General features: G+C 32.5%; 3 protein-coding genes and 1 long non-coding RNA gene across 15 annotated transcripts in view; 2 read left to right on the top strand and 2 right to left on the bottom strand.

Annotated features, from left to right (window-relative positions):
* Nucleotides 1-8722, top strand: part of grh (grainy head) — a 72573-nt gene extending 63851 nt beyond the window's left edge. Inside the window, exons 8-14 of one of the 2 annotated variants that reach the window (XM_081993847.1) lie at nucleotides 533-644; nucleotides 2089-2183; nucleotides 2239-2394; nucleotides 2450-2629; nucleotides 2685-3059; nucleotides 6338-6402; nucleotides 6728-8722. In XM_081993847.1, the coding sequence (XP_081849973.1) occupies nucleotides 533-644; nucleotides 2089-2183; nucleotides 2239-2394; nucleotides 2450-2629; nucleotides 2685-3059; nucleotides 6338-6402; nucleotides 6728-6854 (1110 nt within the window). In that variant the 3' untranslated portion in view covers nucleotides 6855-8722. The remainder of the gene's footprint in view (nucleotides 1-532; nucleotides 645-2088; nucleotides 2184-2238; nucleotides 2395-2449; nucleotides 2630-2684; nucleotides 3060-6337; nucleotides 6403-6727) is intronic. The other variant, XM_081993848.1, reaches the window with a different exon arrangement.
* LOC145738796 (uncharacterized) overlaps nucleotides 1-9323 on the bottom strand; it is a 116485-nt gene extending 107162 nt beyond the window's left edge. The window contains exons 1-2 of the long non-coding RNA XR_014180862.1: nucleotides 9217-9323; nucleotides 8724-8779 (exon numbers count right to left, since the gene is read on the bottom strand). This is a non-coding gene — a long non-coding RNA (uncharacterized LOC145738796). The remainder of the gene's footprint in view (nucleotides 1-8723; nucleotides 8780-9216) is intronic.
* Nucleotides 9324-9517: 194 nt separating this feature from the next.
* Nucleotides 9518-16151, top strand: LOC145739268 (adenosylhomocysteinase-like 1). 8 transcript variants are annotated; one of them, XM_081994753.1, is made up of 12 exons: nucleotides 9721-9737; nucleotides 10166-10210; nucleotides 10425-10476; nucleotides 10888-10972; nucleotides 13409-13555; nucleotides 13612-13784; nucleotides 13837-14035; nucleotides 14085-14388; nucleotides 14441-14606; nucleotides 15003-15249; nucleotides 15307-15427; nucleotides 15478-16151. In XM_081994753.1, the coding sequence occupies exons 3-12, from the start codon at nucleotides 10453-10455 to the stop codon at nucleotides 15482-15484; spliced, it is 1473 nt and encodes a 490-aa protein (XP_081850879.1). In that variant the 5' UTR covers nucleotides 9721-9737; nucleotides 10166-10210; nucleotides 10425-10452; the 3' UTR covers nucleotides 15485-16151. The 8 variants fall into 8 exon arrangements, with proteins under 8 accessions (XP_081850874.1, XP_081850872.1, XP_081850878.1 ...); XM_081994754.1 differs by having other exon boundaries at nucleotides 9723-9737; nucleotides 13421-13555; XM_081994748.1 differs by lacking the exon at nucleotides 10425-10476 and having other exon boundaries at nucleotides 9518-9737; nucleotides 13421-13555.
* A 2526-nt stretch (nucleotides 16152-18677) lies between these two features.
* On the bottom strand, nucleotides 18678-22214 carry GlcAT-P (Glucuronyltransferase P). Of its 4 annotated transcripts, XM_081994758.1 has the most exons (7): nucleotides 21383-21489; nucleotides 21052-21129; nucleotides 20498-20638; nucleotides 20212-20434; nucleotides 19552-19712; nucleotides 19150-19440; nucleotides 18678-19091 (listed from the first exon to the last, which is right to left on the bottom strand). In XM_081994758.1, the coding sequence occupies exons 3-7, from the start codon at nucleotides 20615-20617 to the stop codon at nucleotides 18984-18986; spliced, it is 903 nt and encodes a 300-aa protein (XP_081850884.1). In that variant the 5' UTR covers nucleotides 20618-20638; nucleotides 21052-21129; nucleotides 21383-21489; the 3' UTR covers nucleotides 18678-18983. The 4 variants fall into 4 exon arrangements, with proteins under 4 accessions (XP_081850884.1, XP_081850882.1, XP_081850881.1 ...); XM_081994756.1 differs by lacking the exons at nucleotides 21052-21129; nucleotides 21383-21489 and adding an exon at nucleotides 21944-22214; XM_081994755.1 differs by lacking the exon at nucleotides 21052-21129 and having other exon boundaries at nucleotides 21383-21538.
* Between the last annotated feature and the right edge of the window lie 169 nt (nucleotides 22215-22383).

Below are 22383 nucleotides of genomic sequence, written 5' to 3'. Positions count from 1 at the left end.
TAATACATTTTGCCTTGGAATGTCATTAAAGTTACTCAGTTCTTTTTAAATTGATTACTAATTAATTGCACCACACGAAATAATTAAGTGCTTTGAAGTAAAAATTTATAGTCCCATAAATTAAGTAAGGGAATTTTGGGATGGGTACTTAGAGAAACTAGAAGCTATTTAATTTATCGCTTTAGTGAAAAGATATATTAATTTAGTTTGACGAATACATTTTCTTCGTTAAAAAACTGACTAGAAATTGAGCTTAAGATATTATTTATAAACTTCGACTCTAAACCATCTTTGTGGAATTTAACGTTTTTAAAATCTCCAAGATAGAATTTCCTCCTTCATTGATAATTCATAAAAGAAGCGGAAAAATAATACTTGTCTGAAGTGCATTGAAATTCTTCGTAAATTCCTGTTCAAAGAAGTTTTGCGCATCAACTAACCTTAACGAGGCGTGAAAAGATTAACATTGTATCTTCAGATTTGAATACTAACACTGAACAGTTTAAATTTATAAAATGATATTTTCTTGCAGAGTATTGTGATGCTGATGTTTAGAGAAGAGAAAAGCCCAGAAGACGAAATAAAGGCTTGGCAGTTTTGGCACGGTCGACAGCACTCAGTAAAACAACGAATTTTGGACGCAGGTAGGTTATCTTTTTTTTCTCCTTTTTGTATTCTGCTCATTCCTGGCCTCTTCATGCTGTTAAATCTACCTTAGCTATAAACGTTTACTACGTCCTGGGCATGCACGGCCATTTAAAAACATATTCGTACTTATTTACAGCTTTCATAAAAGTTAATTGAATAAATTTAAATAATTTAATCCATTTTCCGACCTCTTCGTAGAAATGTTTTTACGATGGCGATTTAGAAATTTCAAAAGTCCTTCTAACCTATTTTAGAGTGAGATAAATTTTATGTCTTAATTCGTTACTGATACAATTGCTTCTGAGATCAGATTTTATGGCCTATAAATTCAATCCGTAAGTCCTGTCCCCAAAATCGAATGCGTACCTCGGACAAAGATTTCCCACATGATTATATCATCTTCGTAATTAAAAATGCGCATAATAAATTTAGAAAGGATGACTTCAAAGCTTAGGTCATTAGTTATATCACCTAAAAATGAATCTGAATAGCATCCCAGCTTAGATTCCGTTAGTGTACCTTTTTGAATCTTTTACTGCAGAGGCAGTCAAAATTTTTTTATGTAAATTTGTCATCATTATTAGTATAAACTCTTGAACCGGTACTTTATTTTGATTATGCATTTCAGTTAGTACAAACACTGTGACACTCACTATAAAGAATCAATAATATATTTTGTCCACTCAGTTAATTTTACTACACTTAAGTTAACTGAAAAACACATTGTATGTAAAGCTATTTGCCATATAAAGATGGTGCTTTGTGGTAATTCCAGGAATTTGAAATTTGGTTACACACACCACACAAATAAAAATTAATATTATCTACATAAAGGAATTTCCTACACTTTACAGCATCATAGGTAATAAGAATGCAGCAATAGCGTCATTTTGAAAACGATTTTAAAAATAACCTTTCACATATGGAAATACAAAATAGTATCAGAACATCCCACGAGCACTGCCCACGTATTGAATTGTATATAACTGAAAATGTTAAATTAGATTAGGTACCCACATTGGTACTGTTACGGACTTTGTTTCCTTTATTATCGCTGATGCAAAGCCCACTATTGCATATACAATAATTGTAGTCGCATTTTTCTTGAGATATATTTTATTAATGGGTATTGGCCAGCTTGTAAATTCTTTAACGCTGGTTATCCATATGTTCGTATCGGAACCTATTCAGTTATGTTACACGCCTCCGCAAGCAAATTACTGCCAAATGGATTTCCACTTGAATTGTTTTCATATCTGCTCATAAGAAATTTTAATACTATTAAAATTATTAAACATCAAATAATTAATAACTAAATTCTATGTTGCAATCTCAGGATTAAACACATCAGGATTTATTGTGGTAAGTCTTATTGTAGTGGAAAAATCTAAGTTCCTATATTGAAGTGCAATTTATTAAGAGTTTATTTCTGTGTTTCAGATACCAAAAACAGCGTAGGACTAGTGGGATGCATAGAAGAAGTGGCCCACAATGCTATAGCAATATACTGGAATCCTATGGAAAGCCCAGCAAAAGTAATTACAATACCCATAGAAATATTGAACAGTTACCTAACAAAGTATTTTTCAGATTAATATAGCAGTTCAGTGTTTAAGCACTGATTTTAGTAGCCAAAAAGGAGTTAAAGGACTGCCCCTTCATTTACAAATTGACACGTATGAAGACCCAAGGGATACAAACATATATCACCGAGGATATTGTCAAATCAAAGTGTTCTGTGATAAGGTAAAGTCAAAAATGTTCTATTGAATCACCAAGCTAAATTAACGAGGCGTTATAGGGAGCTGAAAGAAAAACACGAGATGAAGAAAGAAGAGCAGCAAAAAGAAAAATGACAGCAACAGGGAGGAAAAAGCTAGATGAGCTTTACCACCCTATGTGTGAAAGATCTGAGTTTTACACGATGAGCGATCTTGCAAAACCTCCTGTTTTATTTTCACCTGCTGAAGATATAGACAAGGTACTTTAACTCGACTATACATCCCAGCAACAAACTTAATTAGATAACTTTTTAGCTAACCACCATGGAACTCCAAGGGTTTTACGCCCATGATCCTGACGGTTCCCTAACTGGTCCAGTAGACCACGTAAAAGCGGGTTCTCCATTTTTACTCCACGCCGCCTCCAAACCTCCCACAACCCCAACGCTCAAATTCCACAATCACTTTCCACCCGACACTGATAAGAAAGAAACAATAATGGACACCACCTTAACAACAGACGGTTCAGTTTATTCACCTCCAATAAAAAGATCGAAACTTTTGAGCCAGGGCAGTGTTGGTCCACCACCTCTAAACGAAAGAGTGATGCTCTATGTCAGACAGGAAAATGAAGATGTTTACACACCTTTGCATGTGGTACCACCGACGACGCAAGGACTTTTAAACGCTGTAAGTACTTATATTGGTAACAGTTAACGCTTTAGCTTTCAATGCTTATAGGGTTTCCAAGGTTTTAAGTAAAAACATGTTCAGGTCCGCTACTAACTTGTCACTATCACACGGTCCTAAAAGTGTATTCAGAAAATTATGCATTTATAATGGTTTTATTTTGCACATTTAGCAATTGAAAATCCTGAAAATAGATAAAATTGGTTTGAGAGAAAATAAGGGATTTGTTGATTAAAAATCAGATTCAGATATTTAACACTCATTTTCAGTGGTAGTCGTTGAAAAAAAATGTAATGAAACCCAGAATCATTTTTCTTTGTTTCTTCAGTTATTCCTTTTTAAAAACTAATATAAAATAAGAGAGAAAAATATAACATCTTGCAATAAAAATCAGCAGTTACAAATGTAATGAAAATTTGCTGAACTGCACGAAGTGACATCTCGATTACTAAATGGAAAGTTTTTATTACAATTATCTACATATTGTTGGTTAAAAAATGTTTTTAGAACCTTTCTAAATTAGAGAGATAGTTGAAAGGTTCCTTGTTGAAAGGTGGTCCTTGGTTAAAAGAGCTAGAACCTTCCTTTATTCATCAATTATCCAAGTCTTGGATTATTTGTTACTTTTCAAAATTGAAGAAAGCCCTACAAAGGGAGTTAAGTCATGTAATAAGCAAATTTAAGGCTTGTATACGATATTTAGGAAGCCGTTACGTTTAATGCGGTTGAACCAAATTTCTTTCAAATATTGTGAATTTTCCTGATGAAGAAACCAATGAGCATAAAAACGGTTAAATGATGGGTAAAGAGTCGTTGCTATTTTCACTAAAGAACACAAACATACAACGTTAAAACCACTGATTTAAAATATACAGAAGAACACCATCTACAGTCTAATCTCAATTCAAAAGTTAGTTGACAGCTGACCAATATACATGAATACAGTCTGTCCTAATAATTCGAGTTTTAAATATAATTTTAGTAAAAAATACGGATGATGTTAAATAAGTTTGTAAACATTATTAGCCAAACGAAAGGCAGTTTGTTAAGAAATAATATCTAATTGACGGCATTTTCGCAAATGCACATGATAGGTATTTTGTTATTTTCAGAAATGGTTCGCGTTTTAAATGTAAGTGAGAACTATTTATGACTGCGAAAAACGTATATACAGTGGTTCTCTCATTTTCATTAAAAATTATCAAATTTAGTAACAGTTTCAGTAAAAATGAAAACTAGTTCTCACGTTCATTATGTTCAGTATCACTGAATCAGTCAAATTGAGTCAGCGAAACTGACAGGTAAGCCGCCTTTAGTGAGAACGGCCTATTAAAAAAAATAAAAGTTTAAAAGATTTTCAAAAAAAAAGGTAAATTAAAGAGCAAATGTTATCTTTGAAAATGTCAAAATATGTATGAGTACGATTTAATATTCACAGAAATAACATAAAAAAATACTAGATGAGATCTAATGCAAGGATCTTAGAGGTTTTGGAAAAAGTCCAAATAAGGAAAAATTCATGCGTAGGTAATGAATGCTAAAAGCATCTAAAAATGATTAGATTTGTCATTATGACTCAAACGGTAAAATTCAAGTGGTCGAGATGACACAAAGCCAACATATTTCAAATCAATCAATTTGGTAAATTCAGGGTGATTTCGTGCGTGTTTTACCAATTTATGTACACTAAACTAGAGGCTTCACTTCACCAAAATCAAGCATACTTTACAGAGTGAACCAATTCAGAGTGTATTGAAAATTTTGCTTCAACATTTACTGGATTAAAGCAATTTAAAATTCATTCATACATTTAAAGAGAAAGAGGATGTTCTTAAATATGCTGTACAAATAAAAAGGGTTTATTTTTTAGCTTATTTTACGAATAAAAGTTCATTTGAACGCAATCGTTTTGTTTGGCAGTTTTCCTAATTTTTGTTACCTTATGTACAGGGTTATTGATTTCATTTAGACCATCCCATTACAAGTTTTATTTTTAGTTTTCGAAAAAAACTTGAAAAGTTGTAGGTACGAATGTTCCAGAAATTCTAATTATACAGGGTGTTTCAAAATAAAAACTTGTACGACATGCAAACTTTTTTCAACTTAATTAAATTAGGCTTATTTAAAAAACAAACAACGTATAAAATTATTAACGTATATATTTATTTACTTAACATTAATTGAGTTATTAGTGAAAAATAAAGCTTGTAATGTAATAAAGCTTATTAGACAAAAACAACTGAATATTGATACAGAACAATAGACAAATAAGCCTAGATACCTAGAATTTATCGTAGATTCCGAATTTGCAATAAAAATAATAGGACATCTTAAAAAAACAGGTAAGTTTGTTTAGGCACGTAATTTTAGACCCAGTATAATTAAAACCAGTATACATTTTTAATATTTTATCCCTACGATGTAGACATAATTACAAAGCATTCAAAAATTAGGGTTCAATATTCGAAAAACTGCAAAAGTTAAAACGAAAAAGTAAATAATTATTCAAATTTCCATATCCTGTTCCAGTATCTCGGAAATGATGCACTAAGTTCATATAAACTTTTAAGATTAAAATAAGTAAAAAAATCACCCCCTTTGATTTGTACATGTTAAAAAAATCCCTGTATATCAGGTATAGGTTTAGGTATTGAGTGGATTAAATTGGTCTAATACTAAAATTTTATGGATACTCAGGTATTAAAAGTTATACAAAATGTTTCCTTGTGTAGACAAAATTGTTAATAGTCAAAATACAAATCCAATCTAAAACACAACTTATGTGTGGTCTGATATGTTTTGAAGCAAACCTGGAAACCCTTACGCTTTTAAAAATGCATGGACCTGGACGTACTGGGCTTTTAATTTTAAACACACGTTTCATCCACGATTAAGTAACAAAACTAAAAAAGTGGCATGTACAATTAACAGCATTGGTCCAAATTCTAGTCGACTTTTTTAAGCAAAATTAATAAAAAATCACTTATACACACAACAACCACTGATAAAAATTTTAAGTCTAAATAAATTAATTTTTTCTAACAACTAACAGAATAAAGATTATAAAACATAAATATTATTGTAGTATAATAAGCGAAAAGAATTTGGGCCAGTCTACTTACCAACGTGGAATCAGTTCACTTTTTCGACCTCTACGTACTTTCTTAATTGAAACAAAAGCTCAGTACTTCTTCTAAATCAGTGCTAAATGAAGAAAGACAGAAGTATCTCTTAACATCTATCTCGCATAGAATTAACTCTGTTTTCCTTATTTACAGATTGAGAATAAGTACAAAATTAGCGCTTCGAGTATTAATAACTTGTATCGCAAAAACAAAAAAGGGTAAGTCCATAGAAAAGACTAGAATATTAGCACTATTAGCAGAGTAGTTGTAAAGAAGTGAACTGGACACTAACGGTTTATCGGGTATTATAGGTTCTGACTTGGCACCAAAGCTAAACCAATTAGGGCTTGCAGCCGCTAATTAATTAACTTTTTCTTAAGTGAACCTGTAAGACTTGACGCAAACTAATTGTTCGTTTTTTACTAACTACAACCTGGTAAATAAGGTTTAGGAAGGAGTTTTAATTGGAAACTACCTTTTATTAAAAACTAAACTAAAAATCATTATAAGAGGTAATGAATGAGTGTTTTTGTTCGCTTTTAGAATTATCGCCAAGATTGATGACGATATGGTGGCATATTATTGCAACGAGGACTTATTTTTACTGGAGCTCAAATCAGTGGATGAAGACTTATTCAACATTACATTTGTCGAGTTAATGGACCACTGATGTTGTATAAACCAACTGATATTACGTAATTACCTACTTATTCATTATGTTTGTTGTGATTTTTATATGTTACGAGCGATGCGTAGAACTTTATATTTTTGTTTATAGTAGAATGTTGAGTTTCTGATTACTATATCGATTTTAATAAGGAAATTAAGTTATTGTTAGATCTTGTTTTTATTTTTTATAGATTGACATGGTCAAGGATTCAATGTATATGTTAAATTTTTACAGTTAATCGAACAAAACGATTCTATTATTTTTTTATAGAAGTTATTGTGTTATTTTGGAGCAGTATCAAAATATTCACAAAATATTAGCCTAGCGTAAAAATAATACTCATAGTTTGTTAGTATAGAACAGGTAACATGCTTGGCAAACTATAAATTATTTAAGGGGGATACCTAATTCTAAATTACCAGTTGAACCAACAACCGTGTTAACAGTGTATGTTTAGACATGGCCATATGTCACCAAAGATTTTTACTGCTTTTCAAATTTAAACAACTTCACGTCCGAGTTCTTTATTATATGTGGGATGTAAAGATACACCGGCATTTTAGTGACGTTTTCCCGCTCAAAGCAATTAAGTAACGAATTAATATATTTCCTACTGATTGCCAATTACATATAGCTGCATTACACGTGACCTAATGCAAATAATAATCCAAAACCTAAATAAACTAAATTCCTTTTCAAATCAACAAACGGATCATAAAATAATCTTTGGCTGTTTCTTTTTTTTCTGTTGGTCACCATAAATGATCTCAAAATTAAGTTATGCATGTTATATTGATCTGAGAACATATTTTTGTAGAACTTTCCAGTTCAGGTATTTCATGGAGCCTCTCTTTCTAGCTCCATTTCTGTATATAGCTTTAGATTTGTTATTGACTTGTATATAGAATAAGCATGCGTTATGACGTGGAGAAAGACACTTTTTTTTAATGTTGTGATAAGAACTACTTTTAAATGAAGAAATGTACACGTACAGTCTAAGTTTGGTTTATAAAATCTCTCGTGTTGATTGGATACGTACTAATATGAAGAACCTCAAAGGCTCACAGAGTTTAAATTTGTTTTAAAGTTATTATCGAAAAAAAAATACTCTATTAATTAATGTATAGCCCTTTTTTACCTATTTTGAGTTTTTGATATAAAGTAGACTACAATTCATGTGGTAATTAATACCACCTTTTCATCACTGTGTCAAATCAGAAAAACTGCGATTATACCTTGAATTTAAAAAATAAGTTAAAGTACCTGATGTTAAGTCTTATTTCCTGTTACTTTTATATTAAAAGGGTTTCAAAAACTGCAGTTCTTTAAATCATACAAATTTCTAATTGTAATCTGAAGTACAATTCTTCAAATGGTTCTCATCAGTTATAAAATTATTAGTTCAAAAACGATCTGGCATGCAATAGAATGTAAAACATTGTCGTTCAAATTATATATTAGTTATTTAAAGGATTGTTTTTATATAAATAAACTAATCGAATGCATAACCGCTCTCGCGTGTCTATATAAAAGTTCTGGAAACTTTGTAAATGTTTTATTTTATAATTTATTTGATAAATTGTTCAAGAAATGTAGTCACTCGATACTATCTCAAAACCTCATGTAAGGTCTTTAGCGTAAGATAGCTCTCTGTATCCATACTTTAGTATAAAATGCTATTTTTTTAGAGACAGAATAGCTGTCGTCACTTTAACGGTACGGCAACGATTCTGTCTAGTATCTATAGCTACTTTGACTTTAATGCTTAAGCATAGTCAGAACGAGTAGGCTATATTCGCAATATTACTTAAGTTTTTTTTAATTAAATGTATGTCTTGATTTTATAAATAAAAATATGTATTTACTTACTTTGTTTGACGATTTTCTTTAGTAGCTCTCCAAAATTTACAATCCAAAAATCGTATCTGGAAATAATTAAAAAAATACATATAAAAAGTGATATATAAATTGTAAGGAAAAAAATTCATACAGGGAGTGAGCAGAGATAATGTGACGCCACAATGACGTAATTTGACAGTTGGTCAAATTATGGTTTTGCTAAATTACGTCATCGTGACGTCACATTCGGACTGCTTGCTCCATGGAGCGCGAAAACAAATGCGGCCTTCGTGTTTCGTATTAAAAGAAATCAATGTTTGTGTCATAATTATTCATCAGAATAATTATTTCTTCTTTAATGAGTAATAGAATATTTTCTAAACTAAAAAAAGCCGGTCTCTACATGTTCAGACTTGTTTTGTGCCTAGTTCTCTGTGTACCTATACCAAAGCATATTTAAAAAAATATCATATGTCTTCTTATTACAAAGAAAAAATACATTTTAAACTAAATAAACTCTTACCTGAAATCAGTTTCAACAATAACATGCAGCAGTAATAATAATAAACAAATTTTATTCAAATACATAATAAGAAAATAACATAAATTTGTGACTTATTTCGAATTGCCCGCAACGAGTGCAGCCAACCACAAAATCAATAATCCATTTTCATAGCAGTTTTCTTAGTGCAGTGTATTATCATGTGACTGTCTTGTTGGATAAATGAAATGAGTCACATGACATAGTTAGGTGATAAGTCCCTTCTCCTTTCGTATTGAAACGGTTGGTTATCCTGTTTGTCACCTGTCACTAATGCCAAATGAATCTTCCAGGGGTGGGGGGTACGATTGAAATATTTGTGTTTTGACTGTTTTGTTATTTTGTTCACAAATTATTTAGCTTAAGTTAAATTAAATTTAAAGTATTTCAGCACAGAAATTGATGAAACCATGTCAGAGAGCATTGAAGTTAGGACTATTATTAGCAACCGAAACAATCAAGTTTCTGACAGTCCGGTAACAGATCCTGCTGCTGGGGACAAGGTAAAATGTTTGTAAACCGTTTTTTCCTTTGAATAAAGTGTCTTAAAAGATGTTTAATTATGAAAACTTGACATATATAAGGTTGTTACTTCACTAGGAGCCTTTCTATAACATTATAACTTCAAATTATAGTAGTACAAAACATACAACAAATAGGTTTATTTTTTGTGTATTACCACCATCACTTCTTATTTCATTAATTTGTGGAGTGGGTTCCACAATAATTAATAAACAAAATTATTAATTGTGCTATGACTAATCATAGGAGCTTATATTTTGAGAATTTAATGCAGACCCCTAAACTTTACAACTCAAATTAAGCCTACCCATTCAGGTCAGCTGTAGTAAGTTATTTTGTAATAATCCAGTGTTCTCTTTAAATACTTTTACTTAAAAAAGTCTATTTAATTACCATTACTCATTTCTAGGGACTGGAAGGAAGCAACGCTTTTGTCTGCCAAAGATCTAAGTTGGTAAGAGATTTGCTTGCTCATGTGTTTTGGTTATCTTTTAATTTGGTAAAATAAATGTCCCTTGCTTTTTTATTTTTTATTTAAGTTGGAAAAGTCTTTCTGAGGTTTTTATTAAATACTAGTATTGTGGAGTTATCAAACTAAAGTGGAAGTGTCAACTTGGACTCTGATTTCACCAATTTTGACACCTGAGTTTACGCATGTTTTGTTCCAGGCTCCAGCAGGGTTCACTCTAGTTTTATATGTTACCTACTGTTATTTTTGTGGTTTGTAGACAATCCTTTACTTATTATATTTGTTGCTTGACCATATACCTATCCCTTAATGTTTTTTTTGCACTTGTGGCTAACATTTTAGGGTTCTGGCTGAACTGATATAGTGGAAAGCTTTCCAGTTTACTCTGGCTCAATTTGAAATCATTTAAAGTATTCACTTTACATGTTTTGACTGGGCATCAATTTTAAGTTACACATTATATGACTTTTGTGTGGCAGGCACTTGTATGACTATAAACATCTAATAAGTTCCATTCAATTCTAAATGTAATGCTTGCACGCTATAGAAAAACATTTCACTGATTTTTTATTGTCTAGCCTGCAGCTTTTGTAATATGCTCTATACTTGTTTTCTATAAAAATACATTTTATGCAGTGCTAGTATAAATCTGAATTTTACAGGAAACTAAAACAAGTGCTCTGAAAAAATCTAGCAGATATCGCAGCAGATCCTTGTCAGCCAGCTCCACTGACTCATACAGCTCTGGTAATTATACAAACAAAAACAAGTGTAGATGTGTGAATGCATGTTTTTATCTATTAGAGTGTTGTGTTAATCCCAAAAGATTTGTACTCCTATCCTCTTTAATAAGTCTTGCCTGGCCAGTAACTTAATTAAACAGTTCTATCTTACTAGTTTTTTGGCTCAAGTTTAAATGTGCATTAAAAAAATAGTCTGGCTTTAGCTGTATTCTTACACAACACACATTCATTGCTTAAATAATTGGTGGTGTATGCCAAAATCTGTTCACACTTCAATTAAATTTCAAGTTCATTAGTGTAGTAATTGTAATATTGTAATGTGGCCAGTACATTGTTACTCCTGAAAATATCAGAGTTTGTGTTTTATGGTGTTAATCAAGATGTTTTAACAATATATTTAAAGAGCATTCAGGCATTTACATTCATAAGCTAGTACAGAATCTACAATAATCAATATAACATACCTTGTATTTAGCCTGAATCTTTGCATAAGTTAAAAAATGTCTTTAAATGCTCTTTTAGTAAGTAAAGTTCTTTGGAGTTTGGAAGCTCCTTGAACTTGGTTGGAATGTCATTTTTGCTCACTAAATCAAAGTTGAGAACCTCAGAAAGCTTGAAAGTATACCCTAACCCAGAGATCATGTATTGTTACAGCCCAACAACGTACAACCTTGGATTACTCTATGATTTTCATATTATTTACTCTTTAGGTTTTGTATTAGAAAGATACCCGCTGGGGGGGTCTATTTTTGACAATAAGCAACTTTAGAAACGTCTGAAAATTATAGGAAAAGTTGCGAAGAAGCTTTTGACAATACGCATTATTATATCTATATTTACATATAATGGTATACGTAAATTAACGTATGATGTCAAAAATTGACCCCCTGGAGTTTTTACTTTGAATTTACCTTATACCTAGAGTATATACCTTTCCTAATAGTAAACTCACAGCTTGAAATTCCGTACAAATTTTGAAGATGTAGCTAACTTAGTTGCATAATTAGCATTAATGCATTGTGCTTAAGGTAGTTTGTGCTAGCACACTAATTTTGACTATCTACCTCATGAAAGCTCATTCCAGAATGAAACAGCTACATGAGAAAACAAGAAAATGTCATGTTATTATGTTATGTTTTTATATTATGTCAAGTGAGCTCTAATTTAAATGTTATTGCATTCATAGTTCTTGTAATCAGGGAGTTCAAGACATGAGGTAATTAGATTAATATGAAATACCTTAATCACATAAAGGGCTGCAAAAATATTTAAACGGATTTCATTTGTTTGGAGTAGGTATTATTACTGAAAATACTGAAAGGCTTTTGAGTTTTCTATAAAAAACAGTAATTATTGAAGTGGAAAGTTCATCAATCCTACTTTGTATTTACTTACTGTTATGGTAGAAAACTGATGATCTCTTGGAGGCAGATATTTCACACAAAACAATTCTCAAACAGAAGACGTCTAGAACAATGTGTGTGAAGCAAAAAGGCGCAAAAACTGTTGTTGATAAAACATGAATATCGTTTTTTGTATACGTTAGAGAGATATAGCAGAAAGGAAGGAAGCCGCATAACTAAAACAATTCGAAAATAAATTATTTCAATTTTGTCTAAAAGGTCATTGATGACAATACAGGGTTTTTTAATGATTTTGGTTTCCTGATGAACTGCGTGTATTCTGTAAGAGGAATAAAACAAAATGTTCCTGTAAAACTATAAAGAGACTATGAAAATACAGGGTGTCTCACGACTTGACTGCCATAGCTGGGGTGATTTTCAAGTCAAATATATCGAATGAAGATACGCCCTGCTTGAGACGCGTATGTTCATTAGACATTTTTGACTTGAAACACTCAAGCTATGGCAGTCAGGTCGTAGGACACCCTGTATGCACTCCCTGAAGACGATTTTGTCGTGATAATTTCGAAACAGGTACTTTATGTATTTCGGGCAAAGAGTTGAATGTTTTTGGTACTTTTTTAAAAAAAAATTCAAATGTTTGTCGTTCGGTTACGATAGCGTTTTCGGCGTAGATTTCTTGGACATTTTTGACGTAAAACTACCCACTCTCCCAGCAATACACTCTCAAGCCTTGGCAGTCATGTTGTGGGACTTGTATATTCATAGTTTTTCTAGGTTTATAGGAACATTTGATTCTATACCTCTTACAGAATATACGATTAAAATTCATACTCGTAGCTACTTTAAGTTTAACACTGCAAACTAAAGCCAAGATATTGAAATTTATTAGATGTAACCTTTCAGTATTTTCAGATATTGTTAATGCAATATTCAAAGATAAATATCCAGCAAAATCTAAAGTAAGTGATTATCAAAATTAATTAGATGATTGAAACCTGTAGGGCTATAGATCATGTGTGAGTGTAATGATGAGGTTGAACGTTGTTCTGCGTTTTAAAAAAATAAATTTTTAGCTTCTTACACAGGTAGTTCCAGTGATGAGGACAATGTTTCGCCACGGGAAAAAGTTCAAACCAACTCTTCTGGTAGCTCAGATTTTTGCGTCCGTAATATCTCTCAGCACGCTTTTGGACGACGGGAAATTGAAATAGCGGAGCAAGGTATTTTTCTGTGTGTGTGCTAAAATATTTAAGTACTATGTATGTAATTTGTGTAGAAATGCCTGGAATCATCGCTCTTAGAAAACGAGCCGCTGATGACAAGCCTTTGAAAAATGCGAAAATTGTAGGATGCACTCACATTAACGCCCAGACAGCGGTGTTGATAGAAACCTTGGCAGCTTTGGGTGCCAGCTTACGTTGGGCAGCCTGCAATATTTACTCTACTCAGGTAAATAAACGTTGATTAACCAAGGAAGAGGAAACGAAAAGTATTTGTTTAGAATGAGGTGGCTGCAGCACTTGCAGAAGCTGGATTTTCTGTTTTTGCTTGGCGTGGTGAAACTGAAGAAGATTTTTGGTGGTGCATTGATAAATGCGTTAATGCCGAAAATTGGCAACCAAATATGATCCTCGATGATGGAGGGGATGCTACCCATCTAATGCTAAAAAAATATCCTGTTATGTTTAAACTCATTAAAGGTTTGGTTGTATTATATGAGTTTAACCATAACCTTCAATCTTTTATTAGGAATAGTGGAGGAAAGTGTTACGGGAGTACACCGTCTATATCAGTTATCAAAAGCAGGCAAACTAACAGTGCCGGCAATGAACGTGAATGATTCTGTTACCAAAACGAAGTACGACAACTTATACAGCTGTAGGGAATCTATCATAGACAGTTTGAAGAGATCTACAGACGTAATGTTTGGCGGAAAACAAGTAATCATTTGCGGTTATGGCGAAGTTGGAAAAGGCTGTAGTCAAGCCCTTAAAGGTTTTGGCTGTGTGGTTTATGTCACTGAAATCGATCCAATTTGCGCTCTGCAAGCTTGGTTAGTTTTTTTATAATGCTGCTTACTGTGACCAAATTGTAGTATTTTGTAGCATGGACGGATTTCGAGTAGTCAAAATAAATGAAGTGATTCGCAACGTAGACATTGTGATTACAGCAACTGGCAATAAAAACGTAGTTACCAGAGAACATATGGATAAAATGAAAAATGGGTGTATTGTATGCAATATGGGACATTCCAACACTGAAATTGATATTGTAAGTTAAATGTTTATTACTTAATTAATGCGTGTTTGCATTTGATGTTAAACTATTTATATAGTTGTAAATTTGTTTTTAATGAACTTATTTGACGTCACTAACACCATGTGAGCTTAACTGGTTTTGTTTTTAAAAATGCTTCTTTTGAGTGCCTAGCATAGTTTTTGGTGATTTTTAACGAAGGTCATGTAAATAAGAACGGTACAGGATGAATGGAAAGAACCTTAAACTGATTTTGTTATTTCCCAACTCAATTGATTTTGGTTTTTAAAATGCTTTTAAAGTTTTAGTTTGTATTGTGTTAGCAAACCCAGAAGCAGTCCTTGCAAAAAATGTTATTGCTACTGCTACTAGATTACTACCCTGAAATTAACAGGGCAACTTGTTTTATAGAATAGCCTTAGAACTCCTGATTTAACATGGGAGAAAGTAAGATCACAGGTTGACCACGTCATATGGCCAGATGGTAAACGGATTATCCTGTTGGCAGAGGGGCGTTTGGTTAACCTGAGCTGCTCTAGTTTACCCTCATTTGTTGTATCAATCACTTCAGCAACTCAAGCTTTAGCTCTTATAGAACTATTTAATGCACCTCCAGGGCGGTATAAGTCTGATGTATACTTGCTACCGAAAAAAATGGGTAATTTACATTGTGGTCTACCGGTTTTTACGACAGGATTTAAACGTAAAATTTTAGATGAGTATGTAGCTAGTCTGCATTTGCCCACATTTGATGCTCACTTAACGGAATTGACCGACGAACAAGCGAAATATATGGGATTAAATAAAGCTGGACCTTTTAAACCAAATTATTACAGGTAATTAATAATAAGAGTTATTGAACACTTCTACAGCCAGACTGTTTCAGATATTAAATTTCCTAAAATGTCTTGACAGGCAATAGTTGGTTATTCTACGTTTAGTTTTGTTTTTGTTGACACAAATTTTGATGTTGGTATTCTAAGAAGAATGAATAAATGATGACAGAGAAGTGTAGAGCTGCTCCAATTTCAAGAGAGCGTAAGTTACTTGAAACAAGTAGGAAAGAGTTACGTAATTCCTTATGTATCCAAAAATTCCATACCAAATGAATTTAGAATCAGTACTTAATTAGAAGCCTTACATTTTTGTGAATCTTCTAAGGATTTCTCCTAAATCGTACTATATTACGCTTAGCTATACTATAAAACTTTTAAATAATTATTTCAAAACTGTTTGGTTTGCTTTGTGTGGTGAACATGGGCAATTAAAGTAATGTAATACTTTTAACGCCCATTGCCTTGTAATGGATTCTAAATTTTTAGCTAATAAAATGTCAATTGTAGGAAAAAAAGTAATTTTCGAAACTTTCCTTTAGCGAGTGTAACGTAAAGCGTTTGTTATACTTACACTCAGAAATTAAAATGTACTTGTCACCGGCCTCTATATGGAATATACCGTTATTGGATAAAATCAAATATATTGTAATAAAATAGTTAATTAAAATAATTTTTATGTCAATGTCCTACTTCCTAAAATACAGTAAAGTTTTTGTTTGTAAAATGGGTTTTTATTTCGCATTGACAGACATTTAATTACATCACATGGATTAAAACAGGAAAAATTCAATAAACTGTTTGAAAACAGACCAGAAAGGAGTAAGAAGGGCATTCTGGTAGTTATTATATGCAACTTGCTGGTGATAATGACTGGAATAACAATTTTTTACCTTTTTTTCTGCAATTAAAAGACAGCATTTACGCAAATGACGAAACAATTTGATTGAGTTGATGTAGACAGAGTTGTCAGATTAGGGGATTTTAGTAAAGTAGTAGTAGGGAAAACTAGTTACCAGAAAAACTGAATTTTAGGTCTGACACTCTCGAAGCCATCCCTCTTGGGACAATTTGAATTTATGAAGTAATATACCGCTCACCTTCAAAATCTGTAGAAGAGAGTATACTAGAGTTTTGAAGTTTGTCATAACAGCCTGCTAGCCCGGTTTTTTCAGTTATTAGTGTTATTTTCATAAAAACGTTGTCTTTACAAAATAACGTAAAAGCTTTAGGCTCCATTTTCACGTTTTTAATCAACTTCCTGTCAGAGGAACTAAGCTAAGCGCTGTCAAATTGTGACACCTTTAAAAAGCTTGTTCACTTGTACTGCTCTATTTCAAATAAAATACAGGGTCCAGTAAGCACATGATCAAAAGGGTACTGTGACATTCTTTAGATCGAAAGGTGACGATTTGACGTAATTGTCATTAGAAAAAAGTGTATGGTAATCTGGATGTATTGGTCCATTTTCAAGGCTTTACTACTCTTGGTAAAATCTTCTAGCATTCATAGTCTTCCGCAAAAAATGTTTTTTGTGTCCCCCTGCTATTTAGGTACCTTTTTACACATTTTTATTGCAAATAACGTAGCCACCAGTTAATTTGATTTCAAAATAACAGTTTAAAAAAAATTGTTTCAAACAAAGCTAATGGCGTTTTCAGAAAGGACTGACTTGATCAGGTTTTGCGTGAGAATGTTCACGTCTACGCTGCGCGATATCCAAATCGATGAGTTCCATATTACCGCACATTTGCAAGGAATGAAAGAAGTTTACGGGAGACAGGGCAATTTGGTGGCACGTCACCCAAATTTTACCAGCAAAATTTTATTCTCTGATGAAGCTGGATTTACTAGAAGTGGTGTTTTTAATTCACATAATTTCCATCATTAAGCAGAAAAAAACCCTCATGCGAGGCGTATTAACCACTTACAGCTGGAATTCCGCATAAATGTGTGGGCCGGTATCATCGGACGGACACATTCTTGGGTCCTTATATCCTGCCCCATCGCTTGAATGGTGAAAATTATCTTCAATTCTTAGTAAATACTTTGCCTGTTCTAATGGAGGACGTCCCTCTCAATGTGCATGCTCAGATGTAGTTCATGCACGATAGTGCTCCTCCACACAATAGAAATATAACTGCACATTTAAACAAGTGTTTCTGTCGAATGGCCCCTTAGGTCCCCCGACTTAACATCATTAGATTTTTTTTTATGGGGTGCCTTAGAAAATAAAGTCTACGCTACTCCTGTGGAATCCGAGGAAGAGTTAATACGTAGGGTGCAGAACGAGGCGAACGTTATTTGGGATGATGCAGAAATGTTGAGGAAGGTTCAATTCAATTTCATTCGAAGGATCCAGCTATGCATCCGAGAAAATGGTGGGCATATCGAACATTTGTTGTAATTTCTATTTTTTTTTTGAGAATCTTGATGGTAGTTTCAATAGAAAATTAAGTTTTATTTTTTTTACCAACGTCAAAACTTTGATAGTTAGTTTGTAGTTATCAAATTAACTGGTGGCTATATTTGCAATAAAAATGTGTAAAATGGTAAATAGCAGGGGGACACAAAAAACATTTTTTGCGGAAGAACTATGAATGCTAGAAGATTTTACCAAAAGTAGTAAAGCATTGAAAAAGGACCAATACATCAGATGAAATAATAAAAAAATTGAGTTGACGGATCTAGGAACTCTGGATGTGGATAAGGATAAATTTTATTTTCAAAATTATCACTTGAAAATTTTGTTATTTTGGTGAAAATCTAGTCTAAACTGTTTCGCGTTCAATTAGGACCATTCAGGTATAGAAATCCCGTTACTACATACATTTATACACTAGTGAGCCCTGTATGTTTGTCACAAAAAAATTCAGATTTCTATGGAATCTGAGGGTTAATTTCAACTTACAAGATTTTATGTGAATGTGTAAAGTTTAATTAATAGTCAACTACCCACTAAAGCAGGCAGAGAATTTTAATGTTAAAAACTGTAAAGGAAAGGGAGATAGGCCTATATGTTTTCTTTGATGATTGCATATGTGCACACAAACACTGATATCCCCTGAATAAGGTATCTGTTTGACATTTTGCGGTTTATTAATAAAATTTACATTATAAAAGTTCAGCTCGTCCAACTGTTTGTACTACTTATCACCGTCAACTGAAAACAGTAAAATATATTTTATTACTGCAAATTGAAGGAAGTTTGGCGACGTCACATCCATAAAGTGGTCCGAAAATAAAACACAAATCTATTTGCAGTGTATTTTTCACGTACAAAAACTTCAAATTCGGGACTTAAACCCAATAAATAAACACTACCGACTACCGAGAGTCGCGTCCTTAAATAATTAGATATCACGGTTTTCTAGATTGGGATACAAACCTAAAAAAAGGTGTGCTCAAAAACCTGTAAGTATACTACAAGCATTAAAACGATTGATTGTACTCAAAGGCTCCTTCACCCACGTTAAAATTGTAAAAGAGCAAAAGTATATAAAGTAATGTCAGTTACATTTTCTTGATTGAATTTTTTTTTGTTTGAGGTAAGAGAATTTTAAATTAGAACATTTTTGAGCTCTACAAGGTTTGTGTTGTTGTATCTCGTGTAATCTAGAGGCCAAGCAGGTTCGTTTTTCTTGGTTTGTGTATGCCACACTAAAATCTGTAAGCAGGAAAAATATAACATATGGGAAATGAACGAAACTATACTGCAGACTTACTTTTGTACAATTGGAAGCTAAAAGCTCCGCTTCAAAGGGTTCAAAAGGGGCTAAACTTTTCAAAAAACCGTCCTCTTCGAATCCTGGTTTGTAGGGCATAGAAGCCTGGGGTCTGGATAGAAGGAACTGTACAGATATTGCAAAACCAGCCATGTCGACCGCAAACTTTCGACCCCCTATCCAACCATCATAAAATCCAGCAAACGTGCCGTTTCGAATAATAGGAGAGCTAACTCCAGCTTTTGTGATTAAACCCACAGGAAATAATGACACCCGCTTAGTATATCTGATCTGTAAATAGTACAAAATTATTATTATTATTTAAAAATAAAAAATATTTTTTCCGTTAGAAATAGAGATATAGAAAATAAACACCACTATTTCACACCTGCATAAGTTTACCTCATTAAATAAATCCAAGTCATATGTGTTGTCGTCGTCTGCGAAATAAAGCACCCCATTATAAGCATTTTCCCGTACCCATTGTAAGCCTTTATTACGATTAGATACACCTCGTGGTCTAGGGCCTTTTGTTTTATTTCTATACTGAGCTGGCATTGGTGCTATAAATAACGAAAATATGATTTAACAATGGGGTAGGAAATAACCATTATTTCAGTGATATTGTTAAGAGTGTTGATTATATTCACACAAACCAAGAATTTAACTTTATTTGTTTTAAGGAGGGAGTTTTTAGTATATGCTACAGAACTTATTAAAAATGTTTCCAGGGATCAAAAAGGATGTGCCATAAATTGGAAAAAGTCGTAAAATGCCGACTCTTTTTAAAAAATAACGCCTGTATATACAGACGAGTGAGTATCATTTCCGAAAGGTTTTTCTCTAGAAACTCTGAAAGTAGAAATAACTTCCAACAAAGCCAGAAAAGAACATGAAAAAACTTTTATAGACTATCACAACTCAGCATAAAACATAAGATTACTCTGGAAGGCAGCTTAAACTCAGTAAATGCGAAACTCGGACATTTGGACGAGAATTTAGGTTTACAACCGCAAAATCAATAATGTTATTAGGATTGATGGAGAATTGTTGTAAACTTACCCAGCATATATCGATATCGAATCCCAGATTTTTTTAAAAGATTATCCACTAAACTATTGGGACTATATGCGTCATCAATCACGAGCCATATTAGATTTGGTACCAACATAAGTGTATGTGACATCCTAGTCAGCTCGGCTAATTGCTCGGCCCTTCGGTATGTTGGAGTAATTATATAGAGAGGAGGGAGGTTTGTGCTAGCTTTGCTTAAAATGTCTTCGCACTACAAATAAAAAAAAATTAATTTCAATCATAATCATATATTTAGATAAGAATAAAAACTTACTGGCATTCTCCTCTCGTATGAGTATTCGCTAGTGGCGTAAGGAAAATAAATGTGGTATTGGACAAATAAAATTGTGGCGCATATAAATACTACAAGGTACAGTTTCATAGGAATCTTCATAATTTCGGAAGCTCTCTTTTCCTAAAATCAAAACCGGCAAAATACTCTCAGAATACTGGAATCCGTAATAAAGATAAGTAAACCAAGTATAGTGATAGCGTTATTTTATCTAAGCCATTTTCGGACTAAAAGAAAGGCATTAAAAATTGAGTCACCTCCTAAAAGGAGAAGTTTATTGTCCAAAATTTGCTACTTTGTTCACTCTAACTAATTAAAAAATTTAATATGTAAGATTAGAAATCCAGCATTTGTCAGTGTAAGTATAGATTAAAAAAATATTATTTAAGTTGTTAGTCAAAAAAGTCACAGACTTGACAGATTCGATTAAATAACACTATGATTATAGCAGTTAAGATATCATATAAGCAGAATTCTGACTATCAGTTTTTTAAATTGATCACATCACAACCATAAACAATCAATAAAGTACTTACATGTTAGTAATAAAAATTTATACTTTTTGATTTTTCCTCTACATAGCAGTAAAGCTGCTTAAACACGCAATCTGAAAACTTTAATTCATTTGTAGTAGACATCACTTTTTGTCTTTCTGCAAGTTTAATTATCACTGCGGTTTCCGTTTATATAATAAATCTCACTTCCTGCTGCTTAGTTGGTATTGGGAGGCTTTTGTTAAAACTTTAATTACATTTTCTGATTGTTCAGAAACTCTCTATGTGACTGGATTGTAAAGTTTTAGTTTTAAGTCCTACACATTTTTTTATAAATGCTATTGTAAGCTAACTATTAAAATAAATGTCCTACCTTATCATTTAACAGGAAGATGAACTTCTGAAACATTATAACTACTACTTAAAAGTAAAACTTAAGTAGAAATTCAAAATTTCATTGCAATCAATAATTAGCGCTATAACGTGTCTTTTCTCTTATGCATACGTCAGTTAAAAGACGTTATCTCTTTAATTTCGATTAAAATATGTTTAGGAATGATAAGTGTTTCCTTTTATTTACTTCAACATTATCAACTGAATTCTTCTATTTGTGGATAGATTTAGCTTTTGTTTTTGTTACCTTGATAGTAGAAACATGTAATATAAAAATTTGATTTTGATTAAATGTTGTTCGGCTTTTTGATTCAGTGTACAACTTAATTTGGCTAAGTGTCGTTAGTTATTTTCTTGGCAAACGATTGACAAATTCAGGAAACTATCCTGACTGGCATATGTTTTGTACTGCATTTTAGCAGGTTGTAGAATTGAAACCTTGCCAATTCATTTTTGATACTTTCTATACATGAAAACAATTTCACAAAAAGGTAATGGGAATAATGAAACAAACAGGTAATTTAAAAAAAAACATACTTACCAGTAAGTTATTGTATTGTGATTCGATATCTTCCTGTAATTCTTCCTCAAAACCATTATGCGTAGAGATGTGACAATATTTTCTTTCTTAGTTCAAACCAATTGCTGATGGTTCGCATACCAATGGCAACTCATAATTATTGCAAAGTCTCTGTTAACATTACACTTTGATAACAAAAGATTATCGGAATGTTCGCGATGGTTTACTCTAAACACTACCGCGTACTAAACATTTTAAATATTTACTGTCGCTCCCCTTTGCTGTCTCTAAAGCTGCTCTTAATTTGGGGTTTAATCAATAAACCCCCTTTTGCTTGATGCACGCAACGTTTGCTATACGAGTTTGAGCTCTGGACATTACCCAGTAGAGGGCGATTTTGGCTTTATGGGGTATTGATCTCTATAGAGTATCTTCAAAATTTACCTAAGATAGGCAATATA

Source organism: Ips typographus, linkage group LG16, assembly GCF_016097725.1.
Source record: "Ips typographus isolate SLU linkage group LG16, UJ_Ityp_2.0, whole genome shotgun sequence".
Taxonomy (NCBI): Eukaryota; Metazoa; Arthropoda; class Insecta; order Coleoptera; family Curculionidae; genus Ips; species Ips typographus.
This window is presented reverse-complemented; position numbering and strand designations above follow the sequence as displayed.

What these genes read in the sequence shown, in the direction of transcription:
- LOC145739268 (XM_081994746.1), top strand. Translation starts at nt 9,645, where the DNA reads ATGTCAGAGAGCATTGAAGTTAGGACTATTATTAGCAACCGAAACAAT. An exon ending in CACTGACTCATACAGCTCTG is followed by an intron (nt 10,973 to 13,408) that starts GTAATTATACAA and finishes ATAAATTTTTAG; the next exon opens with CTTCTTACACAGGTAGTTCC. An exon ending in TATGTTTAAACTCATTAAAG is followed by an intron (nt 14,036 to 14,084) that starts GTTTGGTTGTAT and finishes ATCTTTTATTAG; the next exon opens with GAATAGTGGAGGAAAGTGTT.
- GlcAT-P (XM_081994755.1), bottom strand. Translation starts at nt 21,418, where the DNA reads ATGTTTCAGAAGTTCATCTTCCTGTTAAATGATAAG. An exon ending in TCTTCCTGTTAAATGATAAG is followed by an intron (nt 20,639 to 21,382) that starts GTAGGACATTTA and finishes TTTTGATTTTAG; the next exon opens with GAAAAGAGAGCTTCCGAAAT. An exon ending in ACTTGGATTTATTTAATGAG is followed by an intron (nt 19,441 to 19,551) that starts GTAAACTTATGC and finishes TACTATTTACAG; the next exon opens with ATCAGATATACTAAGCGGGT.